This window comes from Schistocerca piceifrons, chromosome 2 (genome assembly GCF_021461385.2).
Source record: "Schistocerca piceifrons isolate TAMUIC-IGC-003096 chromosome 2, iqSchPice1.1, whole genome shotgun sequence".
Taxonomy (NCBI): Eukaryota; Metazoa; Arthropoda; class Insecta; order Orthoptera; family Acrididae; genus Schistocerca; species Schistocerca piceifrons.
The window spans coordinates 852,984,705-853,005,836 of NC_060139.1; the positions used below are offsets into that span (position 1 = coordinate 852,984,705).

Below are 21,132 nucleotides of genomic sequence, written 5' to 3' on the forward strand. Positions count from 1 at the left end.
TCTCCAGTAACATATTCCACTTAGAACTATTACCGTATAAGAATAGAGTGGCACGTAATGTAATCTTTTTAGTATATTGTACTATCCACAAAGCTAAGCCAACTCTGTGTTTTGCTTTACCCGAAGCGTTATTGACCTCTGCACAGTTATAACTATTGTTAGCTGTATGGTCAATGTAGCAAAAAAATATATATAAATAAAATAATTCAATCCTTACATGTAAAGTCCCACGATGCTAAGCCTGCAAGACAGTAGAGTGAAAGTTGTAAAAATCCTTAATGGCAATTAATGTCGAACTCTGATACGCAAGTACTCATTTTCTCACAATTACCTGACTTTGATCTTCTTCTTGAGATCTCGAGAAAGACAATAAAATGGATACAGCATCACAAACGCAAAAATAAATAAATAAATAAATAAAACAAAAAATAAAATCGAACAGCTGCACGGAGATGTGAATCCCACTTCTCACAAACGAGTCCATTGTGTTAACCGGTCACTACAACGCTTTTTAACAGAATTAGATAATTTTTCTGGGTAGAAATACGTATCTGGGTTTCGTTTAAAATTCATTATTTTGTACTGAATGTAAAATTTTTCTGCAAACATCTTAGTGAACTACGCCCCACTAAGGTACTACTTGTGTCACATCTGAAGTGAATCCGAAAATGAAAAAGACTCAATTGAAGACGGAGAGGAGGGAGGGGGTGGGGGGGGGGGGCTAGAGAGAAAGATGTCCGAAAACGTTGGCCTTCCCTGTATTTTGGTGTGAAATTTATAATAGTAAAATAATTGGAATTGCAAAAGGTATTTCTTCAACCGGGTGACCGATTAGAGAAACACGAGACAACGTGTTAGCAGAGGAACTTCAGCACCGAGCTAAAAATACGAGCGCTGCACCGCTCCGTGTAAAACGAACGATACGTAGGCGGAAAATAATTAATTCTGGAAAAAGGGAGGAGCGCCGTCTGTTTCAATTACTGTAAAACTATTGTGAGGCTGTGGTGCTGCATTTCGGAATTGCTTTTCGTAAAACAAGTGCGCAGATAAAAGTTATTAAATTTCACTATCTGCTTGCCCAAAAGAGACTCAAATAAATGAATCTTTCTATTCTACAAAGAAAAATCTACCGTTTCGTGTCAATCCGTGATTCACAAAATGTTTTCAGTTGTCAGAGCTGCGAAATTTGTGTCTGGCGAAAGTTTGTGCACACCACGTCCCCGCCGAACAACAAGTGGTATTTTTAATCTACTGAAATTACAGTGCCGAATGATATTGTTGGACAACGCGTCGTCGGCCATGGGAAATGTTTAAGTAGCAATAAGGCGCTCACAAGAGAAGGTGAGGCTGCTGGCCTTGTCGTCTTCTGAAACAAAACTGCCGTACCCACCGAATAACGATAAACTAACAGAGAAGTGGAAGTCTGAACTGATCTGTCATTAATCATCCAAAGACATTAACGTAAATCACGAGGGAAGTGGCCCGCTATTCTCCAAATGCGGTACAGTGACAGGATAGCAATCGTAAGCATGGCGAAAGGTTAATTATCTGCATTTTTCCCAGTTGGACATTGTGAAACGTGCCTTTCGTCCGTCCTTCGGAGCTTCCGTGCCGTCGCGCGAAATCGCATTCGCAGGTCGCGGTCAGAATCCATTTCCAACGTGTGCGAGACAGATCACGCGACATACTGCTCTACGGGTTTAACCACGAACGTTTACTGGCGGGCCCATATTTATTCTTTCCACTGCTACATATGTGAAATAATTCTAAATAAGGGTCGCCAGCCTCGCTTTGACCAGCGAGACAGGTCAAGTTTCACAATTCGAAACTCAATAATTAGAAGCCCTGCAGCTACCTACTTTCAACAAGGATCCCGAAATAAGACCACTGGTCTGGGAAGGTTCATCGCTAAAATTAACCTCTTCAACTTACTCTTAATACTTAGCATCTCGGGAATATGTTCTGTGTCAAAAGACTTGTTCGACCCTGAACACAGAACGTTTAAGAAAAGAACGTAGAACATTAAATTATTGTAATTCAAACTTCACAACGTTGTAATGTGAAGCAAGAAGGTGAGTGACGGTAAGTCAAGTGCTACATCACTGGCATAATAATAGTAATGATGATGATGATGATGATGATAATAACAATAGGTCTCCGGTATGTTCTGCCAGTCGTAAAAGACGACGAAAAGAACAGAACTAAAGAAGCCTCGGACAAGCGCCGTCATGGTCGGGGACGACGCTTGAACCCTATGCCCGTCCACAATGGTAACGACATTGATGGCCACACGGAAAATGATTTAAATCCAAATAGAGGTGTTTTGCAGGACACGCTTCCTGCACCCACCCTAGAAGGAAAACAAAGAAAGAGGATGAGATGGTCTGATGAAGTTAATCGACAACTCATGTTCTGTTATTACCAAGCAACAAACCTAGGAACCAACACAACTGGATACAGATCACAAGTATACACAACATTTATTACCAGATACCCAGAATTAAAATTTTTAACAGAACAACGACTAGCTGATCAGATCCGTGTAATAATCAAAAATAACAGGATACCCCAGTCAGAATTAGAAAACATCAAACAACAAGTACAACATATACTGGAACAAAATAATGTGCAATCAGAAGAAGAAGAAAATACAGTAATGGACTCAAACATCCCAGAGCAAACAAACAAAGAACAACACACATCAATTAAACAATCAGAGGAAAACGAAATCTTAAGACAGCCACCAGAACAAGCACAAATGGGACACGAAGTGACACACATGTTATATATAGAAGAAAAATTTCAGCTGACATATATAGAATACAAAGACACAAATACAGATATTAGACCATTCTTGCATAGACCGCCAAATAACCCACAAGTCGAAACAACAATAAAAACTATCAACACAATCATACACAACAAAATAAATCAAAACACAACTATGGAAGAGTTACAACTACTGGTTTATATAGGAGCACTCACTGCACTAAATATACACACTAGGCAGAGATCAGAACCAACCAACACACAGAAGAAACCCACAAAACCAGCATGGCAACACAGGCTACAGATCAGAATAGAAAAACTGAGAAAAGACATCGGACAGCTAACACAATTTATAAGAAATGAAATGTCAGAAAAAAAACGAAAAAGGTTAGGTAAAATCTCACAACAAGAAGTGATAGAGCAATTAGATGAAAAGAAGCAGAAATTACAAGCATTGGCCAAACGACTTAGAAGATACAAAAAAAGTGAAAATAGAAGGAAACAAAACCAAACATTCAACACAAACCTAAAGAAATTTTACCAGACAATAGATAACACACACATTAAAATAGACAATCCACCAAACATAACAGACATGGAACACTTCTGGAGCAACATATGGTCAAACCCAGTACAACATAACAGGCATGCACGGTGGATACAAGCAGAAACAGATACATACAAGATGATACCACAAATGCCTGAAGTGATAATTTTGCAACATGAAGTCACCCAAGCAATTAATTCTACTCACAATTGGAAAGCCCCTGGAAAAGATAAAATAGCAAATTTCTGGCTAAAGAAATTCACCTCAACACATTCACATCTAACTAAATTATTTAACAGTTACATTGCAGACCCATACACATTCCCTGATACACTTACACATGGAATAACTTACCTGAAACCTAAAGATCAAGCAGACACAGCAAACCCAGCTAAATATCGCCCCATAACATGCCTACCAACAATATACAAAATATTAACTTCAGTCATTACACAGAAATTAATGACACATACAACACAGAACAAAATTATAAATGAAGAACAAAAAGGCTGTTGCAAAGGAGCACGAGGATGTAAAGAGCAACTGATAATAGATGCAGAGGTGACATATCAAGCTAAAACTAAACAAAGGTCGCTACACTACGCATACATTGATTACCAAAAAGCTTTTGATAGTGTACCCCACTCATGGTTACTACAAATATTGGAAATATACAAAGTAGATCCTAAATTGATACAGTTCCTAAACATAGTAATGAAAAATTGGAAAACCACACTTAATATCCAAACAAATTCAAATAATATCACATCACAGCCGATACAGATTAAGCATGGAATATACCAAGGAGACTCATTAAGTCCTTTCTGGTTCTGCCTTGCTCTGAACCCACTATCCAACATGCTAAATAATACAAATTATGGATATAATATTACTGGAACATACTCACACAAAATCACACATCTGCTATACATGGATGATCTAAAACTACTGGCAGCAACAAATCAACAATTCAACCAATTACTAAAGATAACAGAAGTATTCAGCAATGATATAAATATGGCTTTTGGAACAGACAAATGTAAGAAAAATAGCATAGTCAAGGGAAAACACACTAAACAAGAAGATTACATATTGGATAACCACAGCGACTGCATAGAAGCGATGGAAAAAACAGATGCCTATAAATATCTAGGATACAGACAAAAAATAGGAATAGATAATACAAATATTAAAGAAGAACTAAAAGAAAAATATAGACAAAGACTAACAAAAATACTGAAAACAGAATTGACAGCAAGAAACAAGACAAAAGCTATAAATACCTATGCTATACCAATATTGACCTACTCATTTGGAGTAGTGAAATGGAGCAACACAGACCTAGAAGCACTCAATACACTTACACGATCACAATGCCACAAATATAGAATACATCACATACATTCAGCAACTGAAAGATTCACATTAAGCAGAAAGGAAGGAGGAAGGGGATTTATCGACATAAAAAACCTACATTATGGACAGGTAGACAATTTAAGAAAATTCTTTCTAGAACGAGCAGAAACTAGCAAAATACACAAAGCAATCACTCATGTAAATACATCGGCTACACCACTGCAATTTCATAACCACTTCTACAACCCTTTAGATCACATAACATCAACAGATACGAAGCGATCAAGACGCATCCAACACATGGCTAAGAAAAGGCAATATATACAGTGAGACGGAAGGATTCATGATTGCAATACAGGATCAAACAATAAACACCAGATATTACAGCAAGCATATTATTAAAGATCCCAATACCACAACAGATAAATGCAGACTTTGCAAACAACAAATAGAAACAGTAGATCACATCACAAGCGGATGTACAATACTAGCAAATACAGAATACCCCAGAAGACATGACAATGTAGCAAAAATAATACATCAACAGCTTGCCTTACAACATAAACTTATAAAACAACACATTCCCACATACAAGTATGCACCACAAAATGTACTGGAGAACGATGAATACAAATTATACTGGAACAGAACCATTATAACAGATAAAACAACACCACATAACAAACCTGACATCATACTCACCAATAAAAAGAAGAAATTAACACAACTAATCGAAATATCCATACCCAATACAACAAATATACAAAAGAAAACAGGAGAAAAAATTGAAAAATACATCCAACTGGCTGAGGAAGTCAAGGACATGTGGCATCAGGATAAAATTGACATTATACCAACTATACTATCAACTACAGGAGTCATACCACACAATATCCACCAGTACATGAATGCAATACAGCTACATCCAAACGTATATATACAACTACAGAAATCTGTAATTATTGATACGTGTTCAATTACCCGAAAGTTCCTAAATGCAATATAATATATACCGTACAGTTAAAAGGAAGTCACGCTTGATCAAGGTCCGCGTCACTTTCCATTTTTGACCAGACATAACGTCTGAGAAAAGAAAGAAATAATAATAAAACAAAAACAGTTTAAAACGAACAGGGAAGAAGCCACTCAAAAACATGACGCTAGGATTTGCACGGCAACAGAAGAAATTTATTGGCATAAATTAACCCTAGACAAGTCCGTCATGCTCCAGTTAGTTCACGGCGCCATGCAGTGCTCTGACACCTCTTTGCCCGAGCAAGTGCACGCTTACTAATCCACAAAACTTGCTGAGAAAAAGAAGAAATAAACTAAGCAGAATTCGACGCCGGCGCACGGGAAGGTACTTTCGAGCGCTTTGTAAGCTGTCCGTACCGGAAAGGTAATCTCGTAGATCACGGAGAATCACCAGCCGCAGAATTCGGAAATGACCACCACTTTATAACACAGACGCCGCCCCTGGGGGACAGGACCTGCCTCTTGGAACTCAACGAGGGTTGACGGTCGACTCTTCCGTTTCGAGAATTCCTAACCGCTCCACGATATTATTTTAACATCTAGGCGCGCTGACGTGACGTCACGGCTCGTCTGCGTGGGCGGGCGTCGCGCCGTGACGTGGCAACAGCGCGGCTGGCTGGCTGGCCGGCCGGCGTTTGAGGCCGCGGCCTCGTTCGTGACCAGCGCCGGGAATGCACCTCCACCTCCACCTCCGCCGCCACCGCCACCGCCAGCTACAGTGCGTCCGCCCGCCCACTGGCCTTCTGGAGATCGCGCTGGCCAAGGCGAGCAAAGTACGGTAGATCTGCGCCCTTTCCACTCAGAACTGGTCATAAGCAGGAAGATCAGCACATGTAGTGACCCGTCGACGAGAAGTTGATTAGAAACGAAGCACACGCTCGAGTTGGAGTACGGATGAGGAAGGCAGTTGACTGTGTCGTTTCCACAGGTACCACCCGGCATCCACCGTAATAGATTTACATGTTATTGTTGTTGTTGTCTTCAGTCCTGAGACTGGTTTGATGCAGCTCCCCATGCTACTCTATCCTCTGCAAGCTTCTTCATCTCCCAGTACTTACTGCAACCTACATCCTTCTGAATCTGCTTAGTGTATTCATCTCTTGGTCTCCCTATACGATTTTTACCCTCCACGCTGCCCTCCAATACTAAATTGGTGATCCCCTGATGCCTCAGAACTTGCCCTACCAACCGATCCCTTCTTCTTGTCAAGTTGTGCCACAAACTCCTCCCCAATACTATTCAATACCTCATCATTAGTTATGTGATCTACCCATCTAATCTTCAGCATTCTTCTGTAGCACCACATTTCGAAAGCTTCTATTCTCTTCTTGTCCAAACTATTTATCATCAATGTTTCACTTCCATACATGGCTACACTCCATACACACCCAACTTAATTCGACTACATTCCATTATCCTCGTTTTGCTTTTGTTGATGTTCATCTTATACCCTCCTTTCAAGACACTGTCCATTCCGTTCAACAGCTCTTCCAAGTCCTTTGCTGTCTCTGACAGAATTACAATGTCATCGCCGAACCTCAACGGTTTTATTTCTTCTCCATGGACTTTAATACCTACTCCGAATTTTTCTTTTGTTTCCTTTACTGCTTGCTCAATATACAGATTGAATAACATCGGGGAGAGGCTACAACCCTGTCTCACTCCCTTCCCAACCGCTGCTTCCCTTTCATGCCCCTCGACTCTTATAACTAACTGCCATCTGGTTCCTGTACAAATTGTAAATAGCCTCTCGCTCCCCGTATTTTACCCCTGCCACCTTTAGAATTTGAAAGAGAGTATTCCACTCAATATTGTCAAAAGCTTTCTCTATGTCTACAAATGCTAGAAAAGTAGGTTTGCCTTTCCTTAATCTATTTTCTAAGACAAGTCGTAGGGTCGTGTTGCCTCACGTGTTCCAACATTTCTGCGGAATCCAAACTGATCTTCGCCGAGGTCGGCTTCTACCAGTGTTTCCATTCGCCTGTAAAGGATTCGCGTTAGTATTTTACAGCTGTGACTTATTAAACTGATAGTTCGGTAATTTTCACATCTGTCAACACCTGCTTTCTTTGGGATTCGAATTATTATATTCTTCTTGAAGTCTGAGGGTATTTCGCCTGTCTCATACATCTTGCTCACCAGATGGTAGAGTTTTCTCAGGACTGGCTCTACCAAGGCCGTCAGTAGTTCTAACTGAATGCTGTCTACTCCCGGGGCCTTGTTTCGACTCAGGTCTTTCAGTGCTCTGTCAAACTCTTCACGCAGTATCATATCTCCCAGTTCATCTTCATCTACTTCCTCTTCCATTTCCATAATTTTGTCCTCAAGTACAACGCCCTAGTATAGACCCTCTATATACTCCTTCCACCTTTCCGCTTTCTCTTCTTTGCTTAGAACTGGGTTTCCATCTGAGCTCTTGATACATACATACGCCATCAATTTTTTTTTCTTTTTTGCTTACAACGCGTTTTGGAGGTCTCGCCTCATCATCTGGTGCCAGTTCCGGTGCACTGCTCTGGGAAAACGAACTATGCCAAAATATCTAGGATGTTTTAATTTTATCAGAAGAAATATTTCGAAATTGATGTGGCATACCTTCGTATCTTCGCGTGTACTTTTCTCTAAAGCTTTACATACACTACTGAACATTAAAATTGCTACACCATGACGATGACGTGCTACAGACGCGAAATTTAACCGACAGGAAGAAGATGCTGTGATATGCAAATGATTAGCTTTTCAGAGCATTCACACAAGGTTGGCGCCGGTGGCGACACCTACAACGTGCTGACATGGGGAAAGTTTCCAACTGATTTCTCATACACAAATAGCAGTTGACCGACGTTGCCTGGTGAAACGTTGTTGTAATACCTTGTGTAAGGAGGAGAAATGCGTACCATCACGTTTTCGACTTTGATAAAGGTCGGATTGTAGCCTATCGCGATTGCGGTTTATCGTATCGCGACACTGCTGCTCACGTTGGTCGAGATCCAATGACTGTCAGCAGAATATGGAATCGGTGGGTTCAGGAGGGTAATACGGAACGCCGCGCTGGATCACAACGGCCTCGTATCACTAGCAGTCGAGATGACAGGCATCTTATCCGCATGGCTGTAACGGATCGTGCAGCCAGAATATGGAATATGGAATCGGAGGGTTCAGGGGGGTAATACGGAACGTCGTGCTGGATCGCAACGGCCTCGTATCACTAGCAGTCGAGATGACAGGCATCTTATCCGCATGGCTGTAACGGATGGTGCAGCCATGTCTCGATACCTGAGTCAACAGATGGGGACGTTTGCAAGACGACAACCATCTGCACGAACAGTTCGACGACGTTTGCAGCCGCATGGACTATCAGCTCGGAGACCATGGCTGCGGTTACCCTTGACGCTGCAACACTGACAGAAGCGCCTGCGATGGTGTACTCAACGATGAACCTGTGTGCACAAATGGCAAAACGTCATTTTTTCGGATGAATCCAGGTTCTGTTTACAGCATCGTGATGGTCGCATCCGTGTTTGGCGACATCGCGGTGAACGCACATTGGAAGCGTGTATTCGTCATCGCCATACTGGTGTATCACCCGGCGTGATGGTATGGAGTACCATTGATTATACGTCTCGGGCACCTCTTGTTCTCATTGGCGGCACTTTGAACAGTGGACGTTACATTTCCAGATGTTTACGATCCGTGGCTCTACTCTTCATTCGATCCCTGCGAAACCCTACATTTCAGCAAGATAATGCACGACCGCATGTTGCAGGTTGAAACACGTATGTAACGCAGCAGCGATGGCGAGGCATTGTAGCATCTGTGACCAGAGAGTATGCGCTTGACCGCGCGAGTGTTGCGAGCGGTTCTTAGTCTGTCAGTCAGTCGTTGCGAGTCGGTCAGTAGTCGTTGCGAGTCTGTAGCTTTGGCCAGTTGAGAGCAGTACTCTGTCTGTAGTCGTGGCAGTCTGTAGCTCGATTTAGTTACGAGCGGTCGGTCAGTAGTAGTCGTGCAGTGCAGTACGCTAATAGTCGTCATGCAGAGCGGTCGGTCAGTGATAGCAGTCCAGTGCGGGTGATGTAGGCGGTCGGCAACACTGGTCAAGATGCTGAATAAGGTATACTGTTAATTAATATAATCATTAGATAATATAAAAATTTATTTATTGTAATTATTCTCTAACAAGTGCCCCAATAATAATTTTTATTTCAAAAGCATTTTTTTTCAAAAATTTAATTTTTATTGAACTAAAGATTTCGTTGCACTTCCCATTCCTCCAAGCCGTGCAGAAAGATAAGAGCAGAAATGTGACATCCATTTATTCTGAGGTAAGACTTTAACTCTGATTGTTTTACACAGGGCCAAAGACCGATGTTTCGGTTTAATTGAATTTCCTTATCACTGAATGGACTTTAATTTTTTTTGAAGGATTTACATTCGAGTCAGATTGCGTATTTCACAGTTTTATTGTCATTAGATTTATTTTGTGGGGAGGTTACACTCGGCTCCCATTTCTATTAAGTATTGTCATATTTTATTTCTTATTCAAATTACGGCAGGGAGGTTACACTAGGCGACACCCAGTCCAGGATCGTATTTCGTTGAGAATCTTTTGAAAAACAGTCAGATATCTGCTCTTGTTTGCTTAGATATAATTAGGATTTGGCGCAACGCTTTTACTAATTTTGTGACTTTCTTTCTACAGGTCAACGGCAATTCGTTGCTCTGTTGTATTTGTGTGTTGTTTTTGCATTGTGCTTATTTATTTTGTGAATAATTTTGACTATTGTTAAAATGCCGCGAAAGACTGTGAATAGTGTATCGCGAGGTATTATGAATGAAATTACCGACCCAAACAACTTTGCCGATAGGACATGCGACACGCAGTGTAATGATGACAATCCTGCGTTCACTAACAATCAGTGCATTCCAACCACTAATGATGACTTTCACCTTAATGATGAAAAAACGAACTCAATTGTCTCGTCTGTTAATTTGACGACAATTGATGACGCAGAACGCTCTATTGTAATGAGCGCTGCCCAGCTTAACACACCCGATTCGGGAAACTCAAGTAATGTACAGACAAATTTGTCTAATGAAAATGAACAGGATACTCAAAGTACGATGGATCTATTTAATTCCGAAATAATGTCTGACAGTGTACATCCGACTGACAAACCTTTTTGTAAATCTCAGAATAACCAAATGGTTACAGTAAGCGAGAGTTCCAGATCCACCACTAAACAGTACAGAGAGTATAAACGCTAACTTTGGCTTTGAACAAATTTTGGTAAGATTGCTACAACAACAGAGTGAAAATTTCAAACAACTTAGGGAAGATAACAAACACTTAAATGAAAAACTTGACAATAATGCCGAAGATCTCAAACAACTTAGGGAAGATAACAAACACTTAAATGAGAAACTTGACAATAGTGACGAAAATCTCAAACAACTTAGTGAACAGGTCAGACAACAGAATGAAAAATTAGACGACAATTCCAGACAGCTTAGTGAACAAATTAGAGCCGTTGCCGCGCAGTGCCATGACACTAAGGAACAGTTGCGCGTGGAAATTGAAGCTTGTTCAAAAAAAAATAGCGAAGAAATTAAGTCTGTTGCGCAGGAATTAAGAGAAATGCAAACAGCCGCAACAGACACACTCAGAGACGAAATTAGCGGAGTCGCTAAACAATGCTCTGAAAAAACTACACAATTACGGGATGAGTTTAAAGCAATGACGGTAGAACTTTCGCGCACAATGGACGCAAAGATAGACGCGAAATTTGAACAACAGAACACTCAGATGAACGAGCGCTTTAATCAGCACATACAAAACAGTGATACGCGTTTCCGCAGATTTATTCAAGATCAAAACAAAGTAAAACGACAAGTCATGGAAACAATCACTGCACAAAGACAAGAGGACAAACGTAAAATGTTCGCGAAAGCAAAAACGTATGTAGACAATAATATTACTACAGTGTCCGACAAAATTAATACCATAGAACAATTGAACGCGGAATTACGGGATGAAATTTCTGATCTTAAATCAAAAACAGATACACACACAGTAAATATTCAAACAGTGACAGACAGATTCGAACAATTAGATCTAACACAGGATTGCGATGTCATCAAAGCTGATGTTAAAAAACTGAGCGAAACTACGCGTGAGTTGCAAAAACAGATTAATGCGTCCGATTCTAAAACCGATGATCAGGCAAAAATACTGACTGAAAAATATGATGAATTGGCCAGTCGTATTGATGTTATCGAAAATACTAATGACAATAAATCAGACGATACTGCACCGGTTTCATTTATCCAAACACCTGAATTTCAAAATTTACAGCAGACAATTAATGAGATCGATTCATCTAATAACACGTTACGTAGGAAGTTGTCAAGTTTACAACAAGAAGTAACAGAGATGAAAAACATTTCAGTTAATAACATACCACAACAGACGCCACTTTATGAACATGTGTCAGACTCACGCAGCGCGTATAATTTGGGTAATCTGCAGAGAGTACGGGACTTAGATTCCGAACAACCACAGTTCAATAGGTACTCTTACGATCCTGAACCTGTTGCATCACACAGAGATGATAATTTCGATTACAAACATTTTCTGTCAGTAAGAAAGTTCAAAATATTTAAAAACGATAGAACGCAGATTCACCCACTGGATTGGATTCAACAGTTTAGCTTTGCTCTTCCACCGACTTGGCCTGTAACACATAAACTTGAATTTATTTGCAGTTTTTTGGAAGGCGAACCGGCAACTCGTATGAGACCGATCGCGAGACAGTGTTACTCGGTAGAGGAATTTCAGAATGCTTTTCTGTCAGCGTACTGGTCGAAGACGACACAGCGCGGAATTAAAGATCAACTAATTAGTTTGCCAAACTATGAAAACTCAAATTTTCCCAATGTAACGCAATTTTTTGAGCACATGGTACAACAAAACCAGTACCTAAGTGAACCGTACAGTGAATCCGCACTGATACAATTATGCATTTCCAAATTACCACGGTCATTACGAGTGTCACTCCTAACAGGTCAGCAAAAAGAAAATATTTCAGCGTTCAGAGATCTTTTACAGCTCTTGGAAGTACAGCAATCTGATTATTCTTTTGTAAACAAAAACTTTTCTTATAATAACCAAGGTCAACAAAAGTACAGCAATTATGATCAGACACGTAATTTTAATAGGAAAGATAACAGACGCTTTAGGAACGACAACTACCAAAATTCTAATAACAGCCAAAATTCTAATTATCAATATCGTCAAACTTTTCAGCTACAGGAACCGCACTTTAGTAACAATAGAGGTATTTCACAACAACAACATCAAAACCAGCCGGTTAGCATACCTAACCAACAATGGAATGCACAAGGTCAACCAGGCTTTAATGTTTCGCCGCGTGGACGTATAGTCCCTGGTCCAACAAATAGTAATGGACGGCAGCAAGGAAACAACTACGTACAAAGAAGACAGTATTTCAATTCCCATCGCAATGCACCGTATAGGAATGACTATTACGACAGACGTAAAAACGATGAGCACAATTACCAGCGTACATATAATAACAGTCGGTCTCACCAACAACAAAATCATACGCAAGAACATATTCGCATGAATGAACCCGACAGTAGGTACCATCCAGAGCGTAACACGTCTGGAAGAAGTAATAGGACAGTTCAAATAGTCGAAATGCCACAGAATCCGCCTAATAATAATAACACGTCAGATAGAATCTGACTAGATAATGTACAGGACGCATCTTCCAATAATACAAGCACTACTTTAGACACGCAAAATGTTGTTCACGAAAATGTAATTACTTTTGACGACATCAGAGACACTCTTTTACAGGAAAGACCAGTTATTCAGAAATCTATTTCACATCCTGTTATCGAAATCAAAATTGGTTCATCGAATTTCTCAGCAGTAATTGATTCCGGCTCACCGATATCAGTAATAAATGAAGAGACTTTTAATGAGTGCAACAAAGAGAATACCTATCCGACACTACATTTAGGCAAAACAAAAGTGAAAGGAGCAGTATCGAGTAAAGGTGTAGACGTTAAATTACAGACGCATTTATCATTTTGTATTGGAGGTCATACTTTCCACTCTAATTTTTGGATTGTTCCTTTATTGACAACAGACGTTATTTTAGGTACGAATTTTCTGGTACAACACGACGCAGTTATTGATTTTCAGAATTCTTATTTAATGTTAAAGGATGAAAATGTACAACTTACTTTAGAATTTCAGCACTCACTATCTGCGGAAGAGCAAACAATTAACCGCACAGAGGTCATTTCCGCAACACGTGACATAGACTGTAATCCCACATTGTTCACGGATACGTACGTGCACAACTATAATACTCCAGACGAAGTGGACTACGACGTAATACAAATGATTTCCGATAAAGTTAGACAAAGCAGTGCAACTACAGACGACGAACGAACGCAATTACATAAAATTCTTTTACAGCAAGCTCCAGTTTTTGACAACATTCCTGGTACTATGTCCGGCTTTATGTATGAATTTCAAGTCAAACCGCACGACACATTTAAAGCAAAGCATTATCCCATTCCGTATATTCACAGAGAACAAGTTAAAAAAGAATTGCAGGATATGCTCGATCAAGGAATTATTGAACCAGCAGTTAGTCCGTACATAAACCCACTACATATTGTTAAGAAAAAAGATGGCTCACTTCGCCTTGTACTTGATTCACGTCACATTAATGACATTATTATTAATGAAACAGATCGACCACAGACACTAGAGGAACTTTTACAGAAATTTCATGGTACTGCTATTTATTCTACATTAGATTTGAAATCGGGATTTTGGCAAATTCAACTTCATCCAAATTGCAGAAAATATACAGCTTTTCTCTGTTTCGGCGACTGTTATCAATTTTGCAAATTACCATTCGGCTTAACTATTTCTTCTGCAGCTTTTATTCGCGGTTTGAACACAATACTTCCGACAGAACTTAAGGACAGAATTACGACGTATGTAGACGACATTCTTATCGCAGAAGCTAACTGGTCTGAACACAATGTGATTTTAGAACGTCTGTTACAAACTTTGCATGCACAAGGACTTACAGTTAATCTTAGTAAGTCGCATTTTGGCAAAACTTCTATAAAATTTCTTGGACACGTGATTTCAGCAGAAGGCATTGCACCTGATCCGGAAAAACTTCAAGCTCTACGTGACATTACCGTTCCTACGACAAAGAAACAATTACGCAGTTTTTTGGGCTTAATTAACTTTTTTCGTAAATTTATTCATCACTCTGCTTTAGACACACCCAGATTATGCCAATTAACAGGTAAAAACACTATTTGGTCATGGGATAAGCAAGCACACTCTGAATTCATGAACCTGAAACATGCTTTGTTGAATGCTCCACTTTTATCGCACCCAGATCTTACCAGAAATTTTTCCATTGCCACCGACAGTTCCAACACCGCTCTAGGCGTACACATTTTTCAGGAAATAGAAGAAGATGGTTCAACAGTAATTAAAAACATCGCATTTGCGAGTCGCATTCTGTCACCTGCTGAGCGAAATTATTCCGTTACAGAACTGGAAACATTATGTGTTGTATGGGCTTTCACGAGATTTAGGCACTTTCTTTATGGCAGACATACCACCGTTTACACAGACCACAGAGCGATACAATTTTTACTTTCGGCTAAATTCACACACGACAGGTTAAGTAGATGGAAACTATATTTACAAGAATTTAATTTTACGATTGTTCACATTCCCGGCACACAAAATGTTATAGCAGACGCACTATCGCGTTCTCTCAGCAACAATCAGCAAGACGTAGCAACCAACTTCTGCAAAACAAATTTCAGTGTCATGTACATTCAACAAGTAGCATTTGAAAATTTTATTTCGTCGTCATTACAGGACATAGCAAAAGAGCAAAATAAAGACAACGTGTGGAAAGAAATTAAACACCTTTGGCAAGATAGGAATAATGTTACGATTAGAAACCATTACACTGTACGCAATGACATTCTGTTTCGCCGCTCTCATCCTGACAGCAACAGCTGGTTATTATGCATTCCTGACGAACTGGTTAACAAATTAATCTGGTACACTCATTTAAGTTACGCACATTACGGAGCAAGAAAATGTTTTCTTATACTGAGACAGAACTGTTATTTTACCAACATGGAGAAACGTATACGACGAGTTTTAGCGTCTTGTAAAATTTGCCAGAAAGCTAAATCAGACACCACTTCACATATTCCTCCATTATATCCCATTATACCTGTTAAGTTAAGACACATGGCCGCTGTAGATATTTTTGGTCCGATTCCGAGAACTAACAGAGGTTTTTGCTACATCTTTGTCGCTGTTGAGCTCACTTCAAAATTTGTTACTTTCACTCCATTACGCAAAGCTACTGCTAAAACTGTTTCGAAAGCATTTGTAAAACATTTTCTATCTCATGTAGGGCATGTGATGAAAGTAATTTCTGACAATGGATCTCAATTTCGTAGTACCATATGGACACGCATGTTACGAGCCAGAAACATTTCTCCGATCTATATATCCAAGTACCATGCTTCTTCGAACCCCTGTGAACGATTAATGAAAGAAATTGGTAAGCTGTGCCGAATATACTGCCACAAAAGACATATTGATTGGGATACACACATACTCTCATTCCAAGATGTAATTAATTCCATTCCAAATGAATCCACTATGCTATCTCCGTCTGTTATACTGAAAAATGCTGAACCACCTAACAAAATTAAAGAATTAATAACATTTCCTACATCTCGTCGATTACGACACCACGAAATAATTGACATTGCGCTGAACAACATCAAACGTGCCGCAGAGCGCCGGAGAAGACAGCAAAAACAGGTTTGTACACGCCGTGACTTTCACGTTGGACAGAAGATACTAGTACGTACACACTATTTATCCAGCAAATTAAAAGGTAAGTGCAGTAAATTTGAACTTCTATACGCAGGTCCATATCGGATTCGCAGCATCCCTCACCCCAATGTTGTACACGTCGAAACTTTGAGAACTAGAAAATCGAAAGGCAATCACCACATCTTAAACATTAAACCGTTTATTGAGTGAAACCACTGTATGATTCAACAGACTATGATGCCATTTACTAATGCAATTATATTCACCTGACTAATTACTGATGATTATCGTATTTTTTTCTTGGCAAGTGCCCGGCAAGGTAAGGTTAGCAGGTCGCTCTTCTTGTCGTTACACATCAGACCGTGCATATTTTTTCAGACACACTTACGTATTTTATGACTAATTATGCAATGTTAGCTAATGACATGTTAATTTCATTACATTTTTTTACTAAAGTCTTTAATTCTCGCCTTGATTAATTACACTACATACAAGCTGAACACAACGAACGTCACATTTTTGTCTTTTTATGTACGATTGTTTACATGTTTTGTTTATATGCACTGTGAAATAGCTAAGATATAACACACACCAGTTAACTTTGACATTTTTTGCTTTATGACATCTCAAGATCGTGACTGTTTTACATTTTTTGCTGCTGCATTGTATTATTCTGTGTACATTTTTGCATCTGAACACTGTCAATGTCTTTGACATATTACGTTTTCTGTCATGATATGCTGTATGCTTAAGTATGTTACCATAAACCAGTCATTATTTAGTGGGTATATGATTTAAATGCAAGACATTAATCTTTGTTCATGAATTTCAGAAAGGAATGATGATTCTAAGAAATAAATTTACCATAAATGGGAATTTCACCTAGGGAATAAACAAAAGAAGATGCAATAACTTTATGAGGAAGAGTAAATGGATCAGGATTGGCAGGCATTAACAAGAATATACAATACTCATCACAGAATAGCAGTCTTAACTAATTTTTTCTTTCAGAATACAAGGTAATTGATGCAGGCTGTCAGACTGAACTACACATCTTAGTTTTAGTGATGAAATATGCTAGAGATAAGGAATAGTTGTATAATGAGGAATGAAGTGATTTTTTTTTTTGCAGATGATAATGAATGCTGATGAATAATGATGAAGAATATGCTACTATGAATAATGAAGTTTTTCTTTACAGGTGATGATGATAATGGTGTTATGATGAGATGTATAATGAAGTTTTTTTCTTTACAGATGAGGATAATGTTGAAGTTATGTATTTATGCTATGTAGTTATTTAAGTATTTGTTGCAGTTTGTTTTGACAGCAGGTGTTATATTGCATAGTAGGATGACGGAAAGTTTTGGAAAGGACAGCTATGGAACACATTTTTATACACATTTCACTACCTGTTAATTCGAAGTTCACTACTTTTCAGCATAGTGTGCGTTTCTTCTTTCAGGTTAATAATCCATTTTGTATTTTTTGCAGGAGAAGCTTTTCATGATACTTACTAAACCTGTTAGTTATTATACCTGTTCTAGTACTTGCATTTTCATTTTTTACCCATTTGTGTTTATGATTTATAAATGTGATCACATATACTGCCTTGTTACACAATCTTGCTACAGCTGACTCATGACGAATGACGTTACCTATCCTCATTTGCAGCAATAAGTCAAAAGCAAATAGTGTTATGCCTCAGCAATTAATTATCGATCTCAACGCAATGCATTGCTAACAAAAAAAATGTATTACCAGTCCCAAATAGTGATACCAGTTTGAGAAAATTCTGAATAATACTGATTAGCTCTGAATAGTATGTCACTTGAGTAATGACTTCTTAATGAGACAAAAAAAAGTATATATTTAAGATAATGCTTTGTCACTAGCTAATAACTGCCACTGTTTATTGTAATGAGACTACTTATAATGCCTGTGATTATTAATGCTTTGACTAATTAACTGATTTTAATAATGACTTTGTAATGATCTGAATACTACTGAAGGAGAAACACTGTTTATTGTAATGAGACTACTTATAATGCCTGTGATTATTAATGCTATGACTGTAATTAACTGATTTTTAATAATGACTTCGTAATAATCTGAATAATACTGAATGATGATTCTATTCAATACTTGCTGGCCACTGAGTGCCAATAATTAATGTCACTTGAAGAATTGTTATTAATTATGCCATTAATTAGCCCTTTTTTTCCCATGTTGAGTTTTCATGTTTTGGTTAATGGCCAATGAGTGCCAATAATTTGTATCACTCAATGTATTATGTTAATGCTAGGCCAATAATTGACTCTCCTTTTCAACTAAGACTTATGATGAACATTATTCTGTCATACTAAATATACTTTGTAACTGGCCAAGGACCGCCACTGTTTATTGTAATACGATTACCCATGATGCCAGCTAGTGATTCTTAATAGATTGGAATGACACATAATTAATTAACTATGGTACTGTTTAATAATGCTTTGTAATTAGGAGAAGACTAATAATTCTTACTATTGGAATGACAAATGATTAATTAACGACAAATGATTAATTAACTGTAATTAGACAAATGATTAATTAACGACAAATGATTAATTAACTGTAATTAGGAAAAGGCTAATGATTATTATTGGAATGACAAATGATTAATTAACTGTAATTAGGAGAAGGTTAATGATTCTTAATTACACTCTGTAACTGAAAAGAATGCGATTATTTCATAATGCTTTGTAACTAGGAAAAGAAGGCTACTGATTCCATGTAAAACAATTAATGAACATTTTTCTGTAATACTACATACTTGGTACAGAAATGTTCAATAACTGGGCTATGAATGCCACAAACTAATTAAGTCTCTAATTGTTAATATTATGTGACTTGATGTCCTTCACCTCATAAGCTGACTACCCTGAATTATTGCAATGTCCATTTGTCCTGTTTATCCTAGTGATCATGGAGCACTATCTTTGGTTTTGCACTAATTCTACGTTGGTGTGCCTTGTAAGAGCGTGGTGTTGACACGACATGCTGTCCACCACCGTGAGCAATGAAGACGTTATTATGGTCCCACTGTTTGGTGTACCTAATGTACTGCCAAAATGAAAACATGGAACATTACTACGACAGTTCAGTGTCTTGGCTACACTGATAAATTCTGATGGGAAAAGAACTTCAAGTTGTGTCACTTGGTGTTGTACTTCTGTGGAAAGATATGGACTTTCAGAGCAGCTGTGTGCAATCTAAAGTGCTACAACCATGATGCAATCCTTCCCTTTCCTATCCTGATTCTTCGATTTGTTGAACTCCAGTGCGAGTACACTTATGGCACTGGTCGACATGATGTTTTGCCATTATGTTTATTTGTTGTGAAAATGCTAAAGACATTTTTTCAGTGCGTGTGCACTTTGTACATGATTTTTTGCCATTATGTTTATTTATTGCGAAAATGCTAAAGACATTTATTTTTTCGATTTGTTCTGAAGTACAGTATATGTACACTCTTGTCTTTTATATTGTATATACATTTTTATTGTAATGATATGTTCTGAACTACAGTGCATGTGCACTTATGTTAGGTGTTAATATGTTTTCTACTGAACTTCAGTGCCTGTACACTTTTCTCATTTTTCAATATGATTTGTACTCATTCTGTATATTCAATACTTCAATGCGTATGCACTTATGTAATTTGTTACTAATTGTATATACATTTCATCATTTACTGATATGTTCTGAACTCCAGTGCGAGTACACTCATGTCACTTGTCAACATAATATTTTTTGCCAGTCTGTTTATTTGTTCTGAATATGCTAATGAATTTTTTCAGTGCCTCTGCACTTTGTTATCTGTCAAATAATTTGTATATACATTTTTCTGATTTGTTACTATGTTTCGTACTCACATTTTGTCTTTGTCTGATATATCTTGTACTTAGTGCGTGTGCACAACATTTAAATATTCTGTAAGTTGTAGAATTTTATTAATTAATTAAAAAAATTTTGCCGCGATTGGCAAGTCCAAATGACTCACCATCGCTGCCAAATTTTTGCCCCCCCCAGTGGAGGGTTATGAAACACGTATGTAACGCAGCAGCGATGGCGAGGCATTGTAGCATCTGTGACCAGAGAGTATGCGCTTGACCGCGCGAGTGTTGCGAGCGGTTCTTAGTCTGTCAGTCAGTCGTTGCGAGTCGGTCAGTAGTCGTTGCGAGTCGGTCAGTAGTCGTTGCGAGTCTGTAGCTTTGGCTAGTTGAGAGCAGTACTCTGTCTGTACTCGTGGCAGTCTGTAGCTCGATTTAGTTACGAGCGGTCGGTCAGTAGTAGTCGTGCAGTGCAGTACGCTAATAGTCGTCATGCAGAGCGGTCGGTCAGTGATAGCAGTCCAGTGCGGGTGATGTAGGCGGTCGGCAACACTGGTCAAGATGCTGAATAAGGTATACTGTTAATTAATATAATCATTAGATAATGTAAAAAT

General features: G+C 38.6%; 1 protein-coding gene across 1 annotated transcript in view; it reads left to right on the forward strand.

Annotated features, from left to right (window-relative positions):
• Nucleotides 1–21,132, forward strand: part of LOC124775933 (proline-rich protein 12-like) — an 83,651-nt gene that overhangs the window by 51,270 nt on the left and 11,249 nt on the right. Inside the window, exon 5 of the mRNA XM_047250778.1 lies at nt 6,251–6,480. Within this exon, the coding sequence (XP_047106734.1) occupies nt 6,251–6,480 (230 nt within the window). The remainder of the gene's footprint in view (nt 1–6,250; nt 6,481–21,132) is intronic.